Source organism: Cajanus cajan, chromosome 8, assembly GCF_000230855.2.
Source record: "Cajanus cajan strain Asha chromosome 8, NIPB_CcT2T_4, whole genome shotgun sequence".
Lineage (NCBI taxonomy): Eukaryota > Viridiplantae > Streptophyta > Magnoliopsida > Fabales > Fabaceae > Cajanus > Cajanus cajan.
In genome coordinates, this window is record NC_138524.1 from 7,029,617 (window position 1) to 7,055,654 (window position 26,038).

At 29.9% G+C, this 26,038-nt stretch overlaps 4 protein-coding genes across 4 annotated transcripts; 2 read left to right on the forward strand and 2 right to left on the reverse strand.

Annotated features, from left to right (window-relative positions):
- Positions 1-5,622: 5,622 nt before the first annotated feature.
- LOC145950849 (dirigent protein 25-like) lies at positions 5,623-6,647 on the forward strand. Its single transcript, XM_083062676.1, has one exon. It carries the CDS (start codon positions 5,655-5,657, stop codon positions 6,489-6,491), a length of 837 nt encoding a protein of 278 aa, XP_082918802.1. The 5' UTR covers positions 5,623-5,654; the 3' UTR covers positions 6,492-6,647.
- A 1,473-nt stretch (positions 6,648-8,120) lies between these two features.
- Positions 8,121-9,610, reverse strand: LOC109807304 (dirigent protein 24). Its single transcript, XM_020369824.3, has one exon. The coding sequence runs from the start codon at positions 9,317-9,319 to the stop codon at positions 8,555-8,557; it is 765 nt and encodes a 254-aa protein (XP_020225413.2). The 5' UTR covers positions 9,320-9,610; the 3' UTR covers positions 8,121-8,554.
- Positions 9,611-18,420: 8,810 nt separating this feature from the next.
- On the reverse strand, positions 18,421-19,986 carry LOC109799176 (Chloroplast-targeted copper chaperone protein). The gene is made up of 3 exons (XM_020359714.3): positions 19,451-19,986; positions 19,197-19,272; positions 18,421-18,829 (listed from the first exon to the last, which is right to left on the reverse strand). The coding sequence occupies exons 1-3, from the start codon at positions 19,874-19,876 to the stop codon at positions 18,666-18,668; spliced, it is 666 nt and encodes a 221-aa protein (XP_020215303.1). The 5' UTR covers positions 19,877-19,986; the 3' UTR covers positions 18,421-18,665.
- A 2,733-nt stretch (positions 19,987-22,719) lies between these two features.
- LOC109798972 (large ribosomal subunit protein uL29) lies at positions 22,720-24,629 on the forward strand. The gene is made up of 4 exons (XM_020359427.3): positions 22,720-22,876; positions 23,009-23,144; positions 23,236-23,392; positions 24,465-24,629. The coding sequence occupies exons 1-4, from the start codon at positions 22,873-22,875 to the stop codon at positions 24,537-24,539; spliced, it is 372 nt and encodes a 123-aa protein (XP_020215016.1). The 5' UTR covers positions 22,720-22,872; the 3' UTR covers positions 24,540-24,629.
- Positions 24,630-26,038: the final 1,409 nt, after the last annotated feature.

Below are 26,038 nucleotides of genomic sequence, written 5' to 3' on the forward strand. Positions count from 1 at the left end.
GGTGTTAGGCCCTAACTATACCACATCAGACTCCATTTAATATTATTTTTATGTAAGTTTCTCATTGAGCATAACCTTAACTACACTAGGTGCTAAAACTCTATAGAACTTTTTGACCTCTTAATATCATGCATGAGAAGTGCCTTGCCGAGCATGATATATAACATAATTAGGATTTATGTTGTTTCATAAGAATTATAGCCCTCGATTTTAGTTAACTTTAGCTTTGAAATCACATGAAAGGGTGTTGTGAATTTAAGATATGATCAAATTAGGGAGTAAAAGGTAAGTTGTGATACCTTTCTACCCCAAGGATTTAATAAATACAATGTAACAAAATTTCTAGAAAATAAAACGTTTATAATAATACTTCTCATAATTTGGTAAAAAAGGTTCACATCTTTCATCAATATCAAAAATAAAAATTTATAAAGTGTCATTTCAAATGGAATAAAACATCTTCTTAAGTTCTAATAATAAAACAACTTAAAAGAAATTCAACTTAACAAATGCTAATCATAGAACTTAGTCCAGATGTCATACTATTAAAACAATATCCTCTCATACAATATTAATAACAAGTTAACATATTACATTCCATTTATCATCATCATTCTATCAATCACAATAAATAATATTCATTAATTAACACTCGTGAGATGTAATCTCCTAACTTTACATGCATGTAGTACCAATCTCCTTCTCATCATCAAGTATACAAAATAGTTTAGGAGTAATGCAACGAGACCATCCATCAAATAGTGTAAGGACCACTCTGCAATAAATTACCCCTTAAACCACCTCACTAGGGGATGTTTATTAGGATCTTGTCAAAATGTTGTAGCTGGTCATGGTAGTCTCTTATTTCCGATAGAGGTTTCCTCACTATAGCACTCTCAGGACACACGTAGATGACCTATGATACCCCACCTATATAAACTCACACTATCTCACAAACAATTTAACCACTCAAATGCATCATCAACTCCTCGAGTGTCAGTCCGTAGTACTGGACTTCTTCATCATGTCTCATCATCAATACTTTCACAAAATGCATCTTCACCATATTCATTACAACTCAATATTACATCACATCATCATTTATTTCATGCATCATATCTCACCACATGTCATCATCATCAAATTCTCTTAATTTATCTCATCATATTTATTCAATAATATATAAATAAGGCTATTTAAACAACATCACGATACAACCATAACAAATTCTTTCAATATATTCATTAATTTTAATTTATTAGTAAACAATATCAATCATTCTTCATGGTTGCTCATTCAACAAACAAACTCTAAAATAAAACAATTAAAAGAAATATGCATAACGCTTAATAAGGTTTACTCCACGTCCGACGTGGAGAGACCATATAGTCTCAACATTATTCATCAATTACTTTTTTTAATTTTTAGTCTTAGTATTCCCTATTGACTCTGCAATTATTCTTTAAAATGTACAAATAGTTATTTAAAACCTATAAAATAATTATTTAAAATGTACAAACTAATTAATTAAAATGTACAAAATAATTATTTAAAACATATGAAATAATTAGTTAAATAATTATTTTTTCCTTCTTCCAACTTATCATACATATCAAACACTTCAACTTAAAATGCATTTGGTCCATAAACCTCATTGTACCAACTCATCACAATTTACTCAAAATCCTCAAAATTCATGCATAACCACCATCCTAATCCTTAGAGTACAAAATTTCTTTATTAATTTAATCATTACACAAATAAGAATCAGAACATACAGCCAATGATATAATTTCAATTAGTAACCATATAGAAAAAGATTCACTTTAAACAAATAACCTAAAAAGCATAGGGTTCACCTCTCCACCCTTATCTCTCATACATGTTTAAGACTTGATAATTCCCCTACTTAAAGTGATGAGTCTCACAGAATGGTTCTGCAGTCAAATCGTGTTTTTCCTACCATCAAATTGTGCTTAATTTCTACACAATCTCTTTTGGTTTTTTTCTCCTATGAGCTCTTAGGGTTTAAAAAACATGTGCAATCTAATTTAATCCTATTTAACCTCTCTTATTTAAATTAGGCTTTGAGTTAAGTTCAAAGTCTAGCCCAAATATTTCTAACAAGTCCCCTCCCTTTTATTTTATTAATAATATATATATATATATATATATATATATATATATTATATCTAATTATTCTAATTAATTATTTAATTATTAAAAAAAGGACATTACAACATTTGTCAAACTTAAGGGAAAATGTTACAATTTTGTGATTTTTAAGTACAATAAATGAAAAAATCAACACTTAAAAATGAAAATAGAAGTTATAGATAATTATTTTTAACTTCCTTATAAAATAAAGATTAATTTGATAGATGTAACACAACGTTTTCTTATATGCATGTATTATGAACATTAAGTTGAATAGTAACAGAATACTTGCCATTAAGTTGAATAGAAATCTGCATGTGTGCTGCACAACCTATTCTTGTATTAGCTTGGTTTTTTTTCCACTTCAATGATTCTCTTATAATTACGATGAAAGGCTTGAAAGCCTTCAGCAGAGCAACAAAACATTCGATCTTTTATTGTATTATTTGGAAGATCATTTTTACAATGCCTTCTCATACTAAAACCAATTTCACCACTATATATATGTATTGTAAAATTGATAAGTTTATTCATCAGATTTACAATGCCTCCATATTATTTTTTTTGTCCAAATTTTGGAGTATAAACTCTCATCATCAAAATCCAAACAATGTGCTAAAGATTCTTCTCTACGCAGCAGGTTGTCAAGAGAAGAAAGTGTATTTTCCTTCTCAATATCCATATCTAAACAAATATGATATTTGACAACAAAAAAACTCACTACCAATCATGCTACAAAATAACTTTTAAAACAAAATTACAAGATAATGACTAATTAATACCCATGAGCACAAAGGATATGAGGAAAATACGTAGTGCTTGAAATACCTTTTTACTTATGAGAAATTATATGGTACCCATCTTATTTGAGAGGGTACCGGTACAGTTTTTTATATTTTATATTTTTAATAATTTATTTAAATAATATTTATGATATTTTATTCTTTCAATTTTTAAATTATTTACTCATTTTATTTTTATTTTATATATTCTAATTTATTTTTAATAATATTATTATATATTTAAATAGTTTAATTTTAATAATTTTTTAAGTATATTTTTATCTTTTCACTTAAAATTTTTAAATTTCTATATTTTAATTTTAATAATTTTTATTTTACTATTTATTAATTTTTTATTTTTTTAATATTTTATAATATTATTGAAATCTTATAATTTTAATTTCTATAATTTTATCTTACTTTTTATTTTATAAGTATAATTTGGATTATTTATTTTATAATTAAATTAATTTTTTTTAAATTTTTTATGAGTTTATATAAAAAAATGTATTGAAACCCCCTTAATCTTTTGCTTATTGCATAGTGATGGTTGTAACATTTAAATAAGTTGAATCATCTTTGTCTTTTAAAAGAAAGAAATTAGCAACCGTACTTTTGAACAGTGATGATCGTACAATTTGGAAACATGCCGTTGGCGTTAAACATGATAAAGAAAGAAAGAACGCACCGTTAATAACAAAATTTGCATCTAGCTAGATCAGTTTACTAAAGATTTAGCCTTCAGACTACAAAAATAGAAAAACGCAAGAGATCACAAGAACACAAGTAGTGTTAGGGGATGGGCACAGTACGGTACTTCTTGTCTTCTTGTTACTGTCATTGAATATGAAAAGGCTCCAAAATGTGAATGAGAAAAAATAAATATTAAAAGTAAATAGAAATGGAGTAAATATGGACATATATAAATGATCTAGTGTCCGTGAGTGTTATCTTGACTAATAATAAATAATAGTATAGATATTTTACAAAATACCGTAACTATTTTACTTTAGAGGACATGCACTTGATAAAAAAAAAAAAGACAAACCTGATTTGGAAGCGCACAAAACAAGGACCGTACTATGACAGCCTGACTGGGAACTTTGCTACAAAATTTAGACGATTCATGAATTACCGAAGTGCAAGTCTGGTGTGTGCATTTGCATGGCATAGCATTTTATAAACATTTTTTTTCTAACTGAAACATACAAAAGGTAGGATTATAAGTTTTTACAAATATACTCTTAAAGGGGATGCAGGTATAATGTTAATTAATAACTTTTTAATAATTATTATAAAAAATTTAAATATTAACTCTTGGAAAAAAAAAAAGCTTTAAAATAGGTTGTTTATATATATATATATATAACATTTTAAAATAATCATTTAAGCCTTTTGTAGAATTGTATTTTACTGGGTCACGAAGGATGAATCCTCTCTTGTGGGTGCACAAGATGTGATTTGATGTTTTTCCTCTTTGGTTGTCCAATTGAATAATGGTTTTGGCCTCGTGCAAAGACTCCTATAAGAATGATTATGTCATTAATGTATAATTGATAAGAATAATATATAGGCGCCGTTTAGTTGTATAATTTGGAAAATCTACGTCGAACACAAGCTATATCCAACGTAGATTTTCAAATTTACGTCGGCTCCTATAAGGTCCGACGTAAAAAACTTGATTATAATTACAAAAATGCTACCGTATTTTTTTAACGTTGAATTTTCTTGGTACGACGAGAATACAATGACGTAAATTTCATATTTTGTACTAGTGTATATTATATATATATATATATATATTATATATATATATATATACATTTTAAAATAATCATTTAAGCTTTTTGTAGAATTGTACTTTACTAAGGTTACTGTTGTGTACTCGTTCTTTACTGGGTCACGAAGGATGAATCCTCTCTTGTGGGTGCACAAGATGTGACTTGATGTTTTTCCTCTTTGGTTGTCCAATTGAATAATGGTTTTGGCCTCGTGCAAAGACTCCTATAAGAATGATTATGTCATTAATGTATAATTGATAAGAATAATATATAGGCGCCGTTTAGTTGTATAATTTGGAAAATCTACGTCGAACACAAGCTATATCCAACGTAGATTTTCAAATTTACGTCGGCTCCTATAAGGTCCGACGTAAAAAACTTGATTATAATTACAAAAATGCTACCGTATTTTTTTAACGTTGAATTTTCTTGGTACGACGAGAATACAATGACGTAAATTTCATATTTTGTACTAGTGTATATTATATATATATATATATATATATATATATATTATATATATATATATATACATTTTAAAATAATCATTTAAGCTTTTTGTAGAATTGTACTTTACTAAGGTTACTGTTGTGTACTCGTTCTTTACTGGGTCACGAAGGATGAATCCTCTCTTGTGGGTGCACAAGATGTGACTTGATGTTTTTCCTCTTTGGTTGTCCAATTGAATAATGGTTTTGGCCTCGTGCAAAGACTCCTATAAGAATGATTATGTCATTAATGTATAATTGATAAGAATAATATATAGGCGCCGTTTAGTTGTAACTACTACATGGGGAGATTGAACGTAATCAGCTAGCAGCACACATGAACCACTCCGCTGGCATCAACTCCATGATAGAGTTAATTTGAAGTCCCTTCTCTTAATTGCTATTTAAAGCTCTCTAATAATCATCAAGAAGTATCAAATAAAATTATGGCAAGGCTTGTTTCTCTTTGCATACTTTTGGTAGCACTAATAATGATCCTTGGCACTGCGAGTTCAACTCGAATCCTTGAGGAGGCAGCACAAGGAGAAGAGGCTCCTGAAGCGGTGAAGGGGGTGAACGGCGTTGACGAGGAGCAGCACACGTTGTCATTTTTCATGCACGACATTCTGGGAGGGTCGAACCCCACAGCGAGAGCGGTGACGGGAGTAGTGACGAATCCAGCTCTGAACGCTCAAGTGGCATTCGCGAAGCCTAACGGCGCGAACATTCCTCTGAACAACGGGGTTCCTCAGAACAACAACAACGGCGGAATCCTGAACAACAACAACCTGCCTTTCCTGACCGGACTGGGCGGTAGCACGGGGAGCGTGTTCAACAACAACGGCAACAACTTGGTGAGCGGAGGGAGCGGTTTCCCGGTGACAAACACGAACCAACTTCCGGAGGGAATGACACTGCAAAAGGTGATGTTTGGGACAATGAGTGTGTTCGATGATGAGCTGACAGAGGGTGAGGAAATGGGTTCGGGTTTGGTGGGTAAGGCGCAGGGCTTTTACATTGCGAGCGCTGTTGATGGAACCAGCCAGCTCATGGCTTTCACTGCTAAGTTCCAAGATAACGCTTACGCTGACAGTCTCTGCTTCTTTGGCGTCCATCGTACTCAAGTTTCCCAATCTCAACTTGCCATCATTGGAGGGACTGGCAGATATCTCAACGCACAAGGCTATGCCATCATCAAGACTTTTCCGCTTTCCCCTAATCAGCAACACAATACTGATGGCGTCCAGACTCTCCTGCAACTCACTGCATATCTTTCCTATTAATTACTTCACTGCTTTAATTTTACTCTTTCTATTTCCTTTCCGTCTCTCATCTCTTCAATCCACTCTCTTGTCTAGTGTGAGTCAAAGTTGGTTTTCCCGGTCATAATTGGGTTCATTTTCACCTGTATCTATCTATGACTTGGGATTTATCTGCCATGCATACTTTAATTTGTTAGTAATTAATGGGAATGGATGAAATCATTGTTGGAAAAATGATTTTCTTTTATTAATTAATGGGAATGCAACTTTGATATCCATCGTTAAAAAGATAAATGTTAGCGGACACTTTTTTTTCTATGTGAATATGGTTTATGTAATATTATAAAATTGATAACTAAAAATTAATGTTTAGTTATATAATGAAATTTTTACTGGTCAAATATTATATTAACATTAATGAGAATTAAATTTAAGAGAACTAGTTTAACTCATCATTAGGTCAAGAGTTTAGTTCAATATACTCTTTAACATATTTTTTTAAACACACTTTTAATTGAATACAGTTTATTGAAATACACAAAATTTAGAAGATTTGACATCTTAGTATTTAATTATTCTTCCTCTTAAATTTATAATTTTTTAATAAATCAATTAATAAAAGCGAATGAGTTAAAAATATTATAATAAAAACTCCATTTATTAAAAATACAAGAGAATTACATACTAAGAAAAATTCATCAAATGATCATGAATAAATTAAGATAAATTTAACACTATATTTTAGGAGGAAACATTAAAATCGATAAGCTTATAGGTCATTCTCAACATATACGTTATTCAACATACCTATTTGCAATATCTACATTAGGACTCTTTCATCCACACTCGTACATCGAAAAATTATGTATTGCAGATTGGAAGAATAATTTATCACAACGCCTGTGTCATCAAAATAGCTTAATAACTTGTATAATTGACATAAATGGTTTTAAGCGCACGCTAACAAACCGGTGTTGTAGTGGTTCAACTTCTTCTCTGTTCTCTAATCTTCTGCTTACTAAAATGAAAACTCCAACAAAACCAAACCAAATTTGTGTAACATAAATTAAATCAAAAGTCATATCTCATAAATATTTATATCTGATAAAAAAAAATAGTATTGCTTCTTTTCCTACAAAGTACAAACAATATCAAGGATAAAACAATATTTTTTTCCTACAAACAAATAGCATATGTGTTAGGGACACTCGAAAATCATATGACTCGAAAATGGTATTTGCGAAAGCTACTCGAGACGGAAAAGGTCAACACCTACCAGGATCGTATTAGTAGCCTTAATTGTTCGTGCTCGAGTTGGGGTCGAAGAGAATGGGTCGAATCAAAGAGAGCCGAAGAGAGAAATGATCGAAGAATTGATAAAGTAAGTTGCTAGAGGTTTTCTAAAAGGGTTTGAGGAGTCAAAATAGAGCAGTTATTGGAAAGTGAATCGAAAAGATAAAAGCACGTGAGATGAGTGGTTATGAGAAGTTATATGTCAGACCACGTAATGAGAACGTAGTGAATAACGGTTATTTTCCAATAACTCACACACAACTAACTGCCCTTGATTAGCTCTATAAATATGCAAGGCATGGTAATTTATGGAGGTCGGAAAACTCATACTAAGACTAGAATCTCAAGCACTCTCTGCCTGCGCATATGGCTTTCGTGCAAGGAATCGTTTTTAGGTATGACTAATTCTCGGCCACTTTCCTTTTTGCTTTATAGGAGTAGAATTAGTGTAGTTCTCTCGTTTTCTTTCTTTTAATCACGTAGTTATAGCGCTTTGGCATTGTAACTCTAGAACATTATGCAATTTGAACCATGATTTGTATTGCAAGTATCTCCATTATTCATTCTGTTTATCTTAGTATTTATGTGTATGGAAATTATTGCTTGTTAATTATTGAAGAATCTTTAGAAACAAGTAACCATTAACCTTCCTAATCCACTTTTGTCTCATCCCGTAAAACTCAAAGCACAATATACCTAAATTGAAACGCTTATCGTGCTAGTTTGAAGTAAAAGAATCTCTAAACTAATTCCACCATAAACAATATGTCAATGAAAAAAAGCACAGCAATCTAGCTTATGTAGACACTAATCTGAAGAAGTGTTTCCACCCCATTTGTCGTGTGCTGTTCAGGTGAAAGTACAGTCTCAATTTTCGCATACCCTTTTGCATTATCATATTTTTTAGTTCCTCCAACAACAGCAATATAAGACTCCTGTATAGCCGTTCTATGCACCCCAAAGAAACTAACAGCACCATCATCGTCATCATCACCTTCACCACGAAATAAAGCTGTAAATGCCATGGTTCTGCTACTTCCATCCAATGAGCTAGCCAAGTGAAAACCCTGTGCTTTACCAATGACCCCTGACCCCAACTCGTGCCCTTTTGTTATTTCATCGTCAATAACCGTTATTCTTCCAAACAAAAACTTCTCAAGTGTTAGTGGAATGGAGTTCGAGTTCCTATCGATAACGACCTTGTTTTTGTCGATGTTTTTCACCACCATGGTGCTTGTGTGTGTAGGAACATTAGTGGAAGTGCTAGTATCAACTAATGGTATGGCACCTTTGAAGGGGAAGACCCTATTATTGGGTTTTGAGAAAGGAAGGTTACTGGTTTGAGTGTTCACAATGGTGCCAGCCACGATTCTTTCCGAAGGGGTTGATCCACCAATGATGTCATGCATGAAGAAAGTGATCGTAGGGGTAGAGGGTTTTGTAACTACATCACCCTCAGTGAGGACCATGTGCCTTAGGGTGACGCCAACGAGGGAGAGGTGGAGCATTACTATGGCTTTCGGGGAAAATGTGAAGTAGGCGAGGTTTTTGGCCATTTTGCGTCTTCTGTAAGCTAGTTGCAATTCATATATATATTCGGCGTCGAATAATGGTTTAGTTGGTTGCTTTGAAGAAGAATGAATTAGTAAGATAGATTATAGTTTTATGGGGGAGATTGAGATTGTATAATTGAACTATTGGAGTTGTTGGTAACCGAATCAACTCTTGGAAGTGAAGTAGCTAATGCCTAATGTTGTACCTGTATGCTACGATTAATTAATGCAGGATAAAGTTAGCGAATTCTAATTTATTTTACGCTTAAGTTCGGTCCGTATAGTATTTTGAAATGTGTAACTTTAGTATCTAAATTTTTTTATTACAAATTTCATTTTCACAATTTTTAAAATTAATATTAGTCCACTAGTAGGGGTTGATCCACGCTTAAGCAAGGTCAGGGGTTCGAATCCTGCCTTGTGTATGCAGCCGCGTTAAATCTTGGGGCCAGCTATCCCACCCTTTGAGGTGTCTCCAACGTAGCGAGGAGATTAGTCACTGCTGTCGGCGGTGGATACTCCAGGGACGAACCAAAAAAAAGTCCACTATTAATATAGTATTTAAAATTCAATAGAAAATACTGATATATTTGGGAGTGGCAACCCGACACCAGGTTGATGTCATTTATTTGTTTTTATTTTAATTAAAAATTATAATTAATTAGAACAATTTTTTTTTTCAATTTTAAATTTTTTTGACATTACTATTTTCCTATGTGGCTAAGTAACTGTCAGTAGTGTTATATTCACGGGAATATCACTATTTTCTATTTCATTTTTTTTAATTTCATTTTCTATTTAATTTTAGATAATATATAATGGTAGACAAACATTGCATAATTTTGGAAATTGAAAGAACTAAATTTGTAATAAAAAATTTAGCAGACAAAAAATACACATAAATAAATCTATTCGAAAAAAAAAATACTTGGGTGTGTAATATGGGATAGTGAAAAGCCTTCTCTAAATATAAGTTAAGTTGTTTGTGGTTCATGGGGAAAGTTGATTAATTTAGTTAATTAAATTTGTCTTAAATTTATATTTTTTTTTCATTTTTTTAATATTAACAAAACACTTATTCCAACAACTTCATCAATTATTTTTTGAATTTAAAGACTTAAATTTAGTTAATAGTATTTCTTGTAAAAAGATAAATATTGTGAGAGACATTTAAAATCATTAAAAAAAAATGGGGAGTGAGAATAAGATAAGGGATCATGATATATACACCTCTTTTTTTATAATAAGTACACCCCCTTTTTTTTAAAAAAATAATTAAGTTCTTAAAATATCCTTAATTTTTATTATTTTTAATTTTTAATTTTACACTTCTAACATTTAATTTAACACTTTTTTTTACATATCACTTTCCCGTATTTTCACATGTACCCCCTTAATTTTTCTTCACCCCCACCTATTTTGATAGGTAATTTTAATTTTTTTAGTTTTACATTATTCTTTCTTTCTTTTTTTCCATTTTTCGATTTTTTCCTGATTTCACTATCTGCATAAAACTTAGAATAGTGAAAATGTCATTTTCATAACACTACACTTAATGTTAAATTTTTTGGAGGGGTGAAAGGAAAGGAAGTGTTGGAAGAAAAAATGTGTGTCTAATTTGATAGAAACTGTCGAGAAAACTACACGTACCAACAATGTTGTCGAGAAAATAAAAGAGTAATATAAAAATCGAGAAAACTAAAACTACCCACTGAAATAGATGAGGAATTAGAGGAAGATAAGATGATAAATGTGAAAACTAAAAAAGAGAAAGAAGGAGGTGTGTGAAAAGAAAAAATAGTAAATTGAAAGTTAGAGATGTAAAATTAAAAAATTAAATAAAAAAATTTGAATATTTTAGGATTGTTTTGAAAAATAAAAAATGAAAGAGGTGTACTTATTAAAAAAAAAAAAAAAAAAAAGAGGTGTATATATCAGGTTCATGATATATACACCTCCTTTTTGTTATAAGTACACCTCCTTTTTAAAAAAATAATTAAATTTTTAAAATATTCTTATTTTTTTTTAATTTTACATCCACAATATTTAATTTAGTACTTTTTTTTCACACATCATTCCTCTTTTTTTTTCAATTTTTACATGCACTCCTTTACTTTCCTTTACCCCACCTATTTTGGTAGTATGTGAAAATTAAAAGAGAAAAAAAAATTGTAATAAAAAAAATAATAAATTAAAAGTTGAAGATGTAAAATTAAAAAAAAATTATAATATTATATAATTTTTTTAAAATAATAAAGGAGGTGTATTATAAAAATTATAAAAAAGGAGGTGTATATATTACGAGCCATATATCTTTAGCCCAAGATAAGGGGCCAGGCCCCGAATCTATCTACGAAGCCTTATACATGATGCATATATCTTGTATGGCCCATTGGGCCGTATCTAAATTTAGTCGATTAGGAAAGTATACTTAACGTACATTTATACCCGCCCAAAAAAAAGTATGCTAAACATAAAAACATTTTACGTATGCCAAAAATAAAGCAATTATTTATTAGACATTAGACTATGAACGGTCACTTTTTAAGTTCTTGTATTTGATCTATTAATTGTGTGTTTTGAAAATTGAAGTTACAATTAAATCAACAAAATTGAGTTGAATAAGTTCAGTTCAATTTGATACCGGAGGAAATAGATTTAGCAACAAAAGAAAAAAAAACATTGACTTGAATAAAGTAAATTAGTTTATTTTAACTTACTAGAAACACTAATTCATTTTTATCTCCTTTCTTTTTTCTATTAGAAAGTTACAGGTCTATATTTATAGAAAAATCTATAAAAAAAAAAGGTCCAAAGAAAAACAACAGGTAAGATCATATACGTGCTTTGAAGAAGAACATGCAAATGAATGTGAATTAATATGAGATTTTTTGTTCAGAGTTTATGGTCTTCGAAGAAGAATTTTAAATTAAAATTAATATGATATTTTTTGTTTTTGTTTTTCTGGTAGGGTGGGACTCAAATACAAGAAAAAAATTGGAACCTCTTTATAAAGGTCTTGCCATAAATTTATAGAGATGTTATAAGATATTTTAACCAATGATTTTTTTTTTATCTATCGGAATTATCATGGTCTTGAAAACTGAATCGAACTATTTGGTTGATTCGACAGAGAATAAGAAGGGTGTATTGGATTAAGATTTTAAAAAACTTTTTTAGTTGAAAAAAGTCTTATAGATTTTAAAAGACTTTGCAAGATTTCCATGACTTTTAAGATTTTGTAAGATTTCACGAGACTTTCAATAAGGATTTTAATGGATTATGCAAGACTTTTAAGTTAGGATTTAATTAGATTTTGCGAAACTTTGTGAACTTTGCAGAATTTCATAAATTTTTGAAATAGGATAAGAATTCAAGATTTTTTTTTCATACATTCAAATTTAAAAGAGTCAAATATAAAAATAATAAAAAAAACAATAATGTCTGGATAAATAAAAATAATATTTTTTCGTAATATCATGTCGTTCTAAATAAAATTCACCCACATATTCATAGCTATACTAGTTCTCCAAACATTAGTATCTTTTCGCCCTTGCTCTTGTGTTTTAATAATAGGCTCAAAATTATGATTTTTATTAACTAGTAATGTTGAAGATGAAGGTTCGTCCATCACTTCAATTGAAAAATTATCATAATGACATTCTTTACGAAGAAAGTTATGTAGTCCCACATATGCTAAAAAATATTCTAAACAATATTTCAAATTTTTTATATTTTGTGGGACAAAATAATTTTTTATGAAATTTGTTACAGGTACAAAATAATTTTTTAATTTTTAATTATTTTTAATTATTCACTCGTTTCTTATGTTAATTTTCTTTTTTAAAATATAAAAATCCTAATTTCATAATATAAAAAATAAAAAAATAAAATTCATAGTAAAAAAAAGAAATAAAATAATTGTTGAGTCATAAAAGGGGAAGGATAACAATAATAAATTCAAGAGAGGGAGAGGGATCGCAGTTTTTGTGCTGAGAGGGTTCTTTCCCCGACTAAGATCCATTCTTATCTCATTCTACTTACACAAACCCTAACTCAAATTCATCTTTTACATACATATTTATATATATATATATATATATATTAATTTTAGCTTTCACCTTTCCTTTTTCTTGACGCGTGTTATAAAAAAGTTAAAATTTTAAGTGTTTTCTGTGTTATATAATTGAGGAACAATCTCAATTAAATAGACCAAAATAGAGCAAGTCAATAAAAGAGAACGGAGAGAAAAATAGAGCAAGTTAATGACACTATCATTTACGTATAGAAGTTTCACCAAATAGGAAAATGAAATGAGAACAGTAGTACAATATTATATACAAGTAGTAGTGCAATATTATTAACAAGAGAAAAAAAATGGAGAAGACATGAGCATAGAAAAAAAAAAAGATGAAAAACTTACTTGAAAATTCTTGAAGCACTTGAAAAGTCACTTCAAACAATCCTCCAAAATCTTATGAGTTTGGATGGGATTGTTTTATGAATTTGGTATTTATAGATACTACTAATTAAAAAGTTCATCAAAATCCCTCTAATACAACAATCCTTTAAAATTCCTATATTTTTGAATACTAATGGATTGTTTTTAAGTTATAATAAGTCTCAAATAAATACCAATAGATTTTAATATATTCTTTAAAAAATCTTGAAAATCCTGATTGAATACCACTTGATTGTTTTTAAGTGACATAAAATCCTGATTGAATACCAATACATTTTTTTACTCAAAAAAAATCTTTTAAAATCCTATAAAATCTTAAACCAATACACCACTAAATTTTCAACTGATTTAGTTGGTTTTAAAAATAATTTTGATAATCAATTGATAAGAATTTGGTAAAATCGGTAAAAATAAATAAAAAATCAGTTGAACCGTTTCAATTAAAAATATTTTTTTATTTTTAAAATTCAATTTAAAATATTTTTAATAAAAATACATATTTAAAAAATTTAAATTTGAATAACTTATTCTTAATACTTATCTTATATTTATAGTTTAATCATTTATATTAATTTTATATTTTCAATATCTTTATTTTTTACAACTTATATTATATTAATTTGATATCCCTTATTTTAAATGTAAACTTGTTATTATTATTAATAAATATTGTTATATTTTATTAAAATTTAAACTTAAATATTATATTATATTTTGTTTGGAACTTAAATATTATATCACATTAAATATTAAAAATTTATAAATAATATATTTATTTTAATTAATTTTTAGTGTTATAAAATTATAATATTATATTCATTTAATATTATTATTATTAGGTAATGTTTGGAATACATGTTAGAATGGGACGGAACGGGATAATTGAGTTTTGTTTCCTAATTAATGAAATTAAAATGGAGAACAGAACGGAATACATGATTAAAATAGTAGAACACTTTGTTCCCTAAAAAAAGGTGGAACCAACTAGAATGAGACAAGACATTTTATTAAATATTTTTAATGACAAAATTACCACTTTTTATTTTTATAACTCTTTCACTACATACCCAACTAAAAAACAAAATTCTTGTAGCAATTTTTTTTCTCCTCGCACTAGTTCGCTGCTCTTTTTTCCTCTCCCTGCACTGTTCGTTGTTCCCACTACATATAAGGACAAAGCATGTTTTTCCTTATCTTTTTTTATGCTATTTGCATCATTGAAATTTATGTGTTTTACTATTTGTATCATACAAATTATTGATCATTTGAATTACTATCATTTGCTAATAGAGAGAATGATATACTCATTCAAATCAACTCAACGTTGTTTTATATATATATATATATATATATATATATATATATATAATTAAACAAGGTGTTTTGTTATGTTCAACAAGCACTAAATGCAGAATAGAATACATGATTTTGTTCTATTATGTTGTTACCAAACTTAGTATAAATATATTATTGTTTTGTTCCATTCCATTTTGTTTTATTTCGTTCCACTACCAAACGTTACCTTAGACTCTTGTTTAGATCAGTTTAATGATTAATTCAATTTTGAAAACATTAACAATTACAATAATAATACCATGATTTAAACTTAAGACTCTATATATATTACTCCAACCTCTCACCATTAGAACGATCCTAATAATTATTTTATAATTAATTATAACTTTTTTGTCACTTTTTTTTTCACTTTCTTTATTACTAATCGAAACTTATTGAAAAGTATAAATTTTCATGGACCCATTTAGGATAAAGACTCGGTTAAATAAAATAGGTAACATACTAATATTTGTAATTTATAATCCTTAAACCCTAAACCTAACATATAGTTCTAGAATGAGTGTTAAAAAAATGTCATTAGCATTTCTTATAAGTACTTACTATTATATCACGAGATAAATTTAAATAACTTTTCATTTAATTTTTTTTTCAAATATTAGCTTAGTTTAATTTATTTTAAGAAAATAATTAATTATTTTTATGTATTTAAAAATTTCAAGTACATTTCAAACATAAACTATTTCACCTTATATATTATATATAAAAAAATCTAAAATTAGAGAAAGGCATGCCCTCACAGAATCAGGAAAAACTATTAAACTCATTAAAGATTTATAGTGGAATTTACGTGGTTTAAAATTCAGGTAAAGCAAAATCTGATTTTCTAAGTGCCTAACTGAGGGTGATTTTGCAAGTCTTTTTTTCTTCTTTTCTACAAGTATCCAATAGCCATCACTTTCAAGCTCTAAAGAATGTCCAAAGCAGATCTAATCCCATGTATTTCAATTCATAAATTATGAATTCATGTCTCGTAAAGGAGGAGAACCCAACAAAAAACTTTAGATCACATGTAGATATGAAGTTGATTAACGTGTTCAGCCTTACTCTTTTCTTCAATCTGTCATTTTCATCTTTCGTTCTATCTCGGTATTTAATTGCATAAAACACAAATAAAACCGTTTCATTGGGATCGTGCTGGTTGCCCTTTTTGTACTTTCCGCTTGGCGGAAAGGATTTTCCATCAACACTGCATTTTTCTTGGTATTTTTTTTCCTTCAAAAAACTAATATACTCATTGCAATCCAATAGGAAATTATTCTATCAGGAATATGATAATGTTAACTTATGACTTGTTTTATAGTAGTATTTAATTTTTAATATTATTATTAACTATATTATTCTCACAAAGTTTCCGATCGTCGGTTTGATAAATAGAAGGAATGAGGGATGGATGAAGCTGTATCACAAAAAGCTTCACTACAATGCCAATAATTTGAACATAATTGTTTGCTCTAAACTTCTTAATACACTAAAAGAAAATTAAAGCAAGCAAACAAGCCCAAGCAGAAGAGAAAGTAAACTACTCAAGATGTGTTTGGATATCCGTTTCATGGGAATGTGTTCACTTTTCAATACATAAAATCCAAAAGGCAAAAACAGTAAGGTATTGCTTTGAAATAAAAACGGGTTAAATTGAACTAAATTTTTATTCAAACACACTGAATCGTGTAGACTATGGATAAAATTCTCTCAGCTTCTACATGGTACTTTTTGTCTCATGAATTGGTTAGATAAAAGTAGAATTCCAAATTAAAGCAAAAGGAAGACACAACACACGGCGTGAAGTAGCCCCACACCGTCAAATTTGAGCAGGACTACGCAACCATAAAAGTGGACTATGCTCTCATCATTTCGTTACTTGTAGGGAATGTAGAAATGTACAATATTGACAAAAAGAAAAAAAGCAAACTGAACCCTCCAACAAAGGGACCTGCATGTCACACATTAAGTAACGTTCGCTGCTTTGATATGTAGTGATAGTGAGAATGAAATGACATCGCATTAATACAAGGAGGTATAAATCCTTCCCATATATAGATCAGTTGTATAGAGATAAAGTGATACCTTTAGTCTCAATTTCATGATTAAGTCAAGATCAAATCTTAATCATTAGCTAAAGAACATAAAAACTGAACTAGTTGTGTTAACGATATTTGGTGAATTAATAGTGATTTTGAGTCCAAATAATACATTTACTGATTATGAACTGTGAGTGCAGAAAAAAATGTTGACTATATATATGACCCACTAGCGTTTGGTATGAACATCGATCATTAGATGAAAAAGAAAATGTTAGAAGGAAAAGTTTGATCAAGAGAAATGTGTCCCAAACAAACCAGGCTGGCCTTGAGTGCTGCCTGCTACCACTGTCTGGCATGCATTACCTTGTGACTTGTGTCCCCAAGAAAGTGCAGCTGTTAATCATATTCAACCAAAATGGAGTGAACCCATTGCATATATACTAATACCATGCACATGTATGCAAGCTTCTCATGCTTAGAGAAACGTTGGAGACCCATGATTGCTTTTCAAGTGCTTAGCCTCCAGGCTACTGATGATAAGTCCTTCTCTCATTGCGGTGTGCATACATATATATTTTTTCTCTACAAGTATCTTTGTTCCGAAACAATCATGTTTCAGGTATCATTATTTAGAGGCAATTTTATTTTTATTTCTAATGCCCCTAACATTTTCCTTATTATTAGCTAAAATTTATCAAAAATAAAAAATTTATAATCTCGTAACTCATTGACTTATCAAAATTTGTGATTTTCAACTAATGATAAATTATATATTGGAAAAAGAGTGTCTGAGTGGACATTGTTGACCAGTATTTTTCATCTCCATATATACACTATTATGCACTAAATTTAAGCATGTGTTTGAACAATAATTCGAACGTTGATTCACCACATTTTAGGAGACTAATCCTTTCCATTGAACTCAACATTGGTGTTGTAGTGTGAATATTATGCGAGATTTTTCAGATTCAAGGTGGTTAGCTCAGACACTTACTTTCTACGAATACTTTGATGTCGATCATTTACATGCAAGTAATCCCCACAAGCAGGAAAAAATTAATGTGGGTCTTAGGTACATCATTTTAAAGCATACACGTTACCCTTTCTCCCTTTTAAGAACTGGCCAGAAGTTGTCCCCCCAAACAGGTGCGTGTTTCATATAGTCTGCAGTGAAGAAGAGTAAACAATTGGAAGCGTAACAGTTGCCAACCGAAGCAATAGAATATGGTTTTAACGTGAAAGACACAAGATGACCAAGTAAAGAATTGTAAGAACTACTACTTCAGTAGTGAGCAGAATCAGTAAACAGCAAAATAAAATTACACCCATTGTTCATTTACACGACACACATTAAGCTAGAGTGCTTGACAAGTCATCAAATTTCTAATCAAACAAACACGCACACCTTCGAAGGTGCATCAAACCATTGCAAACTAGAGACATAAAGGCCAAGAAAAAGAAAAGGAAGAGGGGTGAAATTAATATAATATATTGTGTCAATTATAACTAATTATGTTGACCATGGAGACGTTGGCCTCGAAGATGATGATGTAGGAGATGGCCATAGCTGTGCATTCTTCACCTTGGATACACTCGCAAGTACTCCTAGTGGTGTCACGTCTCCAATGATTGTCACTTTCTTTGTCTCCATGTCTATGCTAAATGATGTCACTCCTACATATATAGGATTAGCCATACATTAATGTATAGAAGAACTACAAGACCTAAAAACCAATGATGCTGCTTTAATACAAAATTGGTTGTTATAAATTACTATATTTCATTACAAAAAATCAAACTTTGATGTTTAGAGGAAGGAGGGAAAAAAGCTCAAGAACTTGGGAATTATTATTACTGCCACTGTTTATCTAATTAGGAACATGTTCGTATACAAACTTAAATTATTTTTTTTTGACAATTTCTCTATTAGAAATAGGGTTTTTTTTTTAATAAAAAAAACTCTGAAACTTTTCTAAACTTCTATTCAATCCAGACTCTCATTTTGAAACTCCAAGACAATGTATTGATTAACCATACTCACCTTCCATTTTTGAAATATGTTTTCTAACTTTTCCTTCGCAAGCCTTGCAGTGCAACGACACCCTCAAAACCACAACCTGAAGGTTTCAGAAGATAAATTGTTATCACCATAATGGCAACTCAAAACAAAATGAATACAAAATAAGTAACAACCCAAACTTTCGTTAAAATAAACAGTACCCCTCCAATTTTTATTCTTTTGGGAAACAAGAAACAATAAACAGAGAACAAAATTCAAAAGAAAAATTGAAAAACCTGGTCCTTGGAGCGAGTTGAAGAAGAGGACCGAACTATAGGATTGTGTTTGACATCACGCTGAGAAGGAGCCATTGCTGCGATTTTATTAGATTCAGATACCCACTCAATGAATGGAGCATCACCAAGGAGATATCTTGTGGATGAACCATCAACACTAGCATGATGAGTATATAGGTCGTTAACTTCAACAGAACTTTTTCTACGCATGTCACTGTTATGCTTATCTGCTGAACTCTTTCTGTGCTTTTCGAAGTAAGGCTTTGGGTTGATGGGCAATTGGGATGAACAAGGGACATGAACTTGGCTTTTCCTTCTTTCATGGTCGTAGCTTTTGGTTCTTCTGTGTACCATAGAACGATGGTGCATTCTAGAAGTTACTGCTGTGGAAGCAGAGGAAGCACAGAACAAATCAATTCCTTTCATGGTTTTTCTTCACTGAATATGGTAAGTTGTAAGTTTTTTGCTTGTGGCCAGTTGCAAACTTATAGACAAGAGAGAACAAGTTGAAAGCAATGGATATTTTAAGTAGTAGGTAGTAGCCTAAGCTAGAGCAAAGGCAAAGAGAGTAACATAAAGATCTTAAAAAAAGGTAACGCATTTTTATTTTTTTTTATAATATATATTTTATTGGTTTCTTTGTTCATCATTACAGTAACATTTACTTTTTATAATCCGATGATGGATCTATGTCGTGAAATGAAGTTAGTTGTGTTTAGTGAAATCTCTTTTTTAATAACTTTTTTTCATCCAACAATTTCGAAATTCAAAATTTATTTATGAGACCAATCTAATATTATTTGCAACTTATTAATAAAAAGATAATATATTTGGTCCTGCAGCTGAGTAATGATACCTTAGAAAGTATGAGATTACTTTATATTTCCAAATTTGTATTATATCTTTTTAATATTAATTATTTTTTTAACTGGTGGGAATAAGAAAGTGTGTTCGTCTTTGCCATGATATGATTACTACCACTAGCTGTGGAATTAACAAAGTTTAGAGGTGACACACACCTTCTATTATTGACGCATCATTGTTTCACAGTGGGCTCTGTTCTACAATTTGTGGGCTCCTTTTTTTTCGTTTTCTCTGTATTAGCACTTTTCATGCTTTGAATGAAGTGGGTGCGCTGCGGATGTGGATGGTTAGAAATCAGTGACATTGGTGGGTGCAATTTCAGCCAACTTAATGGTTATTAATTTGTTATTTAGTTCCTAATTTCATTCATATAGTTGCCTAATACTACAAGTAGATAAATAATGTGTTTGTGGTTGCAGCTGCAGTTAAGTTGCGATTGCCAAAATTGTATAAATTACATATAATTAAATGCTATTTTCATGTAGTCGTAGTTGTAGCTGCCATGAGTAGTGTTGTAGCCTCAATCGTAATTACTAATCACAGATTGAAATTACGAATATGCTCATTTTGATACATATTTTATCATGAAATAATTTTGTGGATTCAAGATTTATAACCACTTAGAACATGGTTTCAAAACCAATTCTAGTCTATATAATCAAATTATAAATTATAAGGTGAGTATAAACCACAGTTTTCATTCATTATTTTGTTAATATCGTTACTTTATATATAATGTTCACCATATCTTATACCAAGAATCAAACATGTTGATAAGATGTATGAATTAATCATTATTTATATATTTTATTTTGATCATATCACTAATTTATACGAGATATTTAATATATTTTACTTTCGTTAAGGATCGAACATGTTAAATATAAAATTTATCATTCAAAATGAAATATATAAAGTAAGAATATGTTAAATTTATGAAATTAATTTATAAAGTAAGAATGGTCTATTTTATTTCAAAAATAAAATGATAACTTTGATTATAATTCTATGTTCAAATATAAAAATTTAATTAAACACTTATAATTTTGATTTCTATTGTTCCTTAACTTGCTATTCAACTGCTAAAAACATATTAAAGTTGATTCGTGAGCAATTCGTCCCGTAGCATATAGCTATGTTGTGTTTTGGGTATCATACTATTTCATGGTGGTATTATTAGCCCCAACAACCATATATACATGCGCACTGACGTAAGTGTCGTGTTGCGTCTGGTCTCCAAAAGGGAAAGTTATCTTCCTTGACTTCATTCAGCATCTAATCTAAATCACACCGTAATAGTGTCTCCTTATAATTAATATACACGTTAGGTTTAGCAGTTGCCGTCAAATTTTAAATAAAAATAGTTATCCTTTTGAACATTGAGCACTAATGATCGTGTGCCAGAATTTGGGGATTGCTTGACGAGAGAGGACAAATAATAGGTCAAAGGTCGGCTATGGTGCACTACACAAGTTTCAAACAAAAATGAAAAAATTATGGAAAATTATGAATTCGACGCTATAGGAATTTAATTAGTAAACGCAAAATGATTATAATTATAGAGCAAGTAATCATTAATTTATCAATGATCCATGCATGTTCATTGCCTAAAAAGTTGCAACTCTTCTGTTACCATCAAATATTACAAGGATTTAAATTGAATACACTTTTTATTTTTTTATAGTAATTGACACACACAAAAATCACGATGAATGGTGTCACTCTTGCTCTGAATCTTTTTTCACTAGCATGGATTGCTTTAAGACCTCTATCTGATACTTATTAATTTAAAATACATAGCTTTTGCTGTGTGAGGCTTTGGATATCCTTCGGTGATTCAGACTAAGTTTTTTTTCTATTGTTAACAAAAAGAAGACCAAGTTTATATAATTATATAATCACGCGTATAAAGTTGTGGGTCTCTCTTCATGAGTCGAAGGGTTAATTAAGGCATGAATAAAGATGAAAGAAAGAAGGATTTATGAAAAAAAAAATACTTATTACAAACATGAATTCTTTAAATAGATTATAATAGTTCATAGAATTTGTCGTTAGCTATTGGCTAAACGATATTTAGATTTAACAAATAAAATAGATGGGGATGTTGACTGTACAATGGAGAGGTTGTAGGGAAGTGATGAGGGTGAAAGTAAGAAGAAAGAGAAATATTTTGAGAATATAAAAAGAATAATTAAGGGGTACGAGTAGCAACTATCTTTGAAACATTGTAATAAGTCCTATTAGTATTACTATTTATTTTCTGTACCAAACGCATAGAAGGCCCAAAACAACAATCGGGTTCCCATGGCCTTTTTTATTTCTTACCTAATAATACAAAAACGCTGCCCTCAAAGCTCAAACTTAAATTGGGCCCAAAGGAAAAACCGAAGAGGTTAGCTCAATCCAGCCCAGTTTAAACGTCAAAGGCCCAGGTCCAGGCAAATACGTTCAATCGGCCTATTAGCTTTTGTATTTGATTAGGGTTTTCTGCTTTCATTGTTTTGAGAAGAACACAGAGCAGAGCAATTAGGGTTTCACAGTGACACAAGCGCTTCGCAATGGGTAGGACGAAACAAATCCTATTGCACAAAGTGCTGCTAAATATGTTTTTTTTTTTACCTTTTACCAACATGATCTTGATATTCCTTTTCTTTTGTTGTTAAATCTAAATCTTTTAATTTTGAATGTTAAAAGCGAGAATCAAGGTTTACGAGCTGAGGAACAAGACGAAAGCAGAGCTTCTGAACCAATTGAAGGATTTGAAAGCCGAACTCGCTCTTCTCCGTGTCGCTAAGGTCACTGGTGGAGCCCCAAACAAGCTCTCGAAGATGTGAGCTCTCTCACCCTCTCTTGTGAATTTTGATGTAGCATTGTTCTGTTATTCAAATCTGATTGCATTTGTGTGTGTGTGAATGATGCAGAAAAGTGGTTCGGCTTTCGATAGCGCAAGTGCTGACGGTGATTTCGCAGAAGCAAAAAGCAGCGTTGAGAGAAGCTTACAAGAATAAGAAGTACTTGCCTTTGGATCTGCGTCCCAAGAAGACCAGAGCTATCAGAAGACGCCTCACAAAGCACCAGGTATGCACCTTTCATTCCATTTTCTGTGATAAATTTTATGTTGTTTACACGTTAGTGGTATGAGCTTGATGCGGGTGACAGTAGAAAGGGTGCTCAAGGGGTGAGGCTATTGAGGTGTTGTTTAGTGTAGAGATAATGTGTGACTATGATGAAAAAGTTAATAAGGATGTGCTTGGCTCTGAATTTGGCTGAAAGGTTGAATTAGATATTGATTTTGAACTTTTCTGAATGTCAGCAAGTTGGATGAAAGCTTTGTTTGTTTAAATATAGTGTATACTGTATAGTGTCGTTTTTATATGGAACTTGTTGGATCATCATGCCCTTTCATCTCATGTTATGATCTAGAGATATGGCTCCTTTAAGTGTTTTATTCGGCCAAAATTTATGGTGCCCCAAAAGTTAGGTCTGCTTTTTGACTAACATGCTTCACCATACTGTCCAAAATGTTAGATGAAAATTTGCAATTGACTTGTATTTTTCTTGGATAACATACGTTTCTAATGTCTGTAAATATCATGGTAGTTGAATCAGGATACAATTTGTGTATTGGAAAGCCTATTTTCCGAATTATGAATCAAATCGTATCATGAATTGAAAGATTCATAATCAATAAAAACATAGCATATATATGTGTGAATTCATTCGGTTTTAGTTCTCAATTATTTTTATTGGCTCTCTTTCTCTTAAAATTTATAATTTTAAAATAGTTCCTATCACTTATGCTGTATCATATCTTTATTCTTTGTTAGTTGAAGAATCTTACTGCAATGGCATCACTTTAACTTTATTGAAGCAAGTGATGATTCAATTGCATGTTATTCAAACTTTAGCTTGTAAATTACTTGCTGAAGTTTCAAACATGCACGAAATTTTGGATTGTCTATCTTGTTGGGGGGTGATATATATAGACTTTGATTGCACTATTTAAGTTGGTCGATATCTGTTTTGATTTTTGAGGACGATCTTTGTTGAGGTTGTTTTGGCCCTCATTTTAATTGTATTTCTAGCCTTATAGGCATGTAGGCTTCCTACTTAAGAATGGCTGAATGAATTTGTTTTGTATTTGTCGCAGGAATCATTGAAGACAGAGCGTGAGAAGAAGAAAGAAATGTACTTCCCAATTAGAAAATATGCATTAAAGGTGTAATGTCGATCCAAGTTTGGGTGATTTTTTTGACGTTGCTTTCTATTTGTTATTTGACATAATTTTAAAGTTTTTCAGTTTTCTTAGGTTCTATTTTTGTGTCTTTTCACTTAACTTATATTCTCCGCCTTTTCTTTTCCTTTTTCATCTTTGAAATGCATTAAATCATTTTTTTAAAAAAAGGTAGTGTGGCTTTTGTGGTTTTAATATAATAAATATTTTCTTTTATAATAATATTTTATTTTTATTTTCAGTAAGTCAGGCTTTACTAGGCTGGGTCAGACCTTGGTCATTATCGCTAACAGTGTTTACTATCGATTAAAATTTATTAGAAACTACAAATTCTGTCAGGTTTAGTAGTTTATTTATTGAGATTTATTCATACTAATGTTATTAGCATTCCTCTAGACATGGTATGAGATTAACATTAACATGTTTACTTGTCATTTGCTTTATTTTAAAGGCGTGACTTATATAAAAGTGTGACCTGACTTACAAGCATGTGTAAGGACATATTGTGGTAATAATATATAAATATAGAATCGAAATTAGATATTTTTTAGGCTAAATTTTATTTTTAGTCTCCCAATTTTTATCAATTTATAATTTTCTTTTTTTAAATAGACATTTAACTCTTCTAATTTTAAAAATACAAAATTTTTATTATCTCATAAATTTTTTTACATTTACTAATTGTTAACTTTTAACATTTACAAATATTTAAGGAATGTGACACTTGTACATTTAGAAATAAAAAACTGAACAAAAATATGTAAATTAAATTTTTATTAATAAAATAAATATTAATCATTTGTAAAAATAGATTCAAACAAAAAAGTTTTGTATGTTATTTTAAAATTTTTATCTTTATATGTTAGGTTTTTATGTATCAAGTCATTTCAGTTGTAATAGATTATTATATAATGTTAAATTTAATGATTCATGAATATCTAATTGTTGATAGGACTGAAATTTTATATCTCTAAAAAAAATTATTTTAAAATAAAGGAATCAAAATTATAAATTAACAAAAATAAAGATTAAAAATGTAATTTAGTCTGGTTTAAGTTTTATAAAAACTGGTTTTGATATATTTATATGATATGAGAACATTTGAAGTGTTTTTAATGCGATATTTATGATGATAATTTATTTATAAATATATTTTGTAATAAGCCTTTTAAATAAAATATAAATTTTAATTAAATAGTTATTGTAGTAAAAGTTTCGATTTGTTTTTATTTAAATATGTTGGTCTTTTGCATTTAAAATATTTTTTTTCTGACTTCTACATTAAATAATTTCAAATAAATGTTTTGATTTAATCTATTTCATAAAAAGTTTGATATGAAGTACGGACCTTGATATAAATTAGATCAAGGTCCTTTGTTAAGCAGCTCTACGTAGTTAAGTGTTAAATTAATTCAAGTGACAAATGAAGAAATAATGCGCCAAAGTGGTTTTTAACTTTTTCCTTCAGAAAACTACAGCTTTCAGAGAGT

What these genes read in the sequence shown, in the direction of transcription:
- LOC109807304 (XM_020369824.3), bottom strand. Translation starts at nt 9,319, where the DNA reads ATGGCCAAAAACCTCGCCTACTTCACATTTTCCCCGAAAGCCATAGTA.
- LOC145950849 (XM_083062676.1), top strand. Translation starts at nt 5,655, where the DNA reads ATGGCAAGGCTTGTTTCTCTTTGCATACTTTTGGTAGCACTAATAATG.
- LOC109798972 (XM_020359427.3), top strand. An exon ending in CCAAACAAGCTCTCGAAGAT is followed by an intron (nt 23,145 to 23,235) that starts GTGAGCTCTCTC and finishes TGAATGATGCAG; the next exon opens with AAAAGTGGTTCGGCTTTCGA. An exon ending in GACGCCTCACAAAGCACCAG is followed by an intron (nt 23,393 to 24,464) that starts GTATGCACCTTT and finishes TATTTGTCGCAG; the next exon opens with GAATCATTGAAGACAGAGCG.
- LOC109799176 (XM_020359714.3), bottom strand. Translation starts at nt 19,876, where the DNA reads ATGAAAGGAATTGATTTGTTCTGTGCTTCCTCTGCTTCCACAGCAGTA. An exon ending in CAACTCGCTCCAAGGACCAG is followed by an intron (nt 19,273 to 19,450) that starts GTTTTTCAATTT and finishes TGAAACCTTCAG; the next exon opens with GTTGTGGTTTTGAGGGTGTC. An exon ending in ACATATTTCAAAAATGGAAG is followed by an intron (nt 18,830 to 19,196) that starts GTGAGTATGGTT and finishes CTATATATGTAG; the next exon opens with GAGTGACATCATTTAGCATA.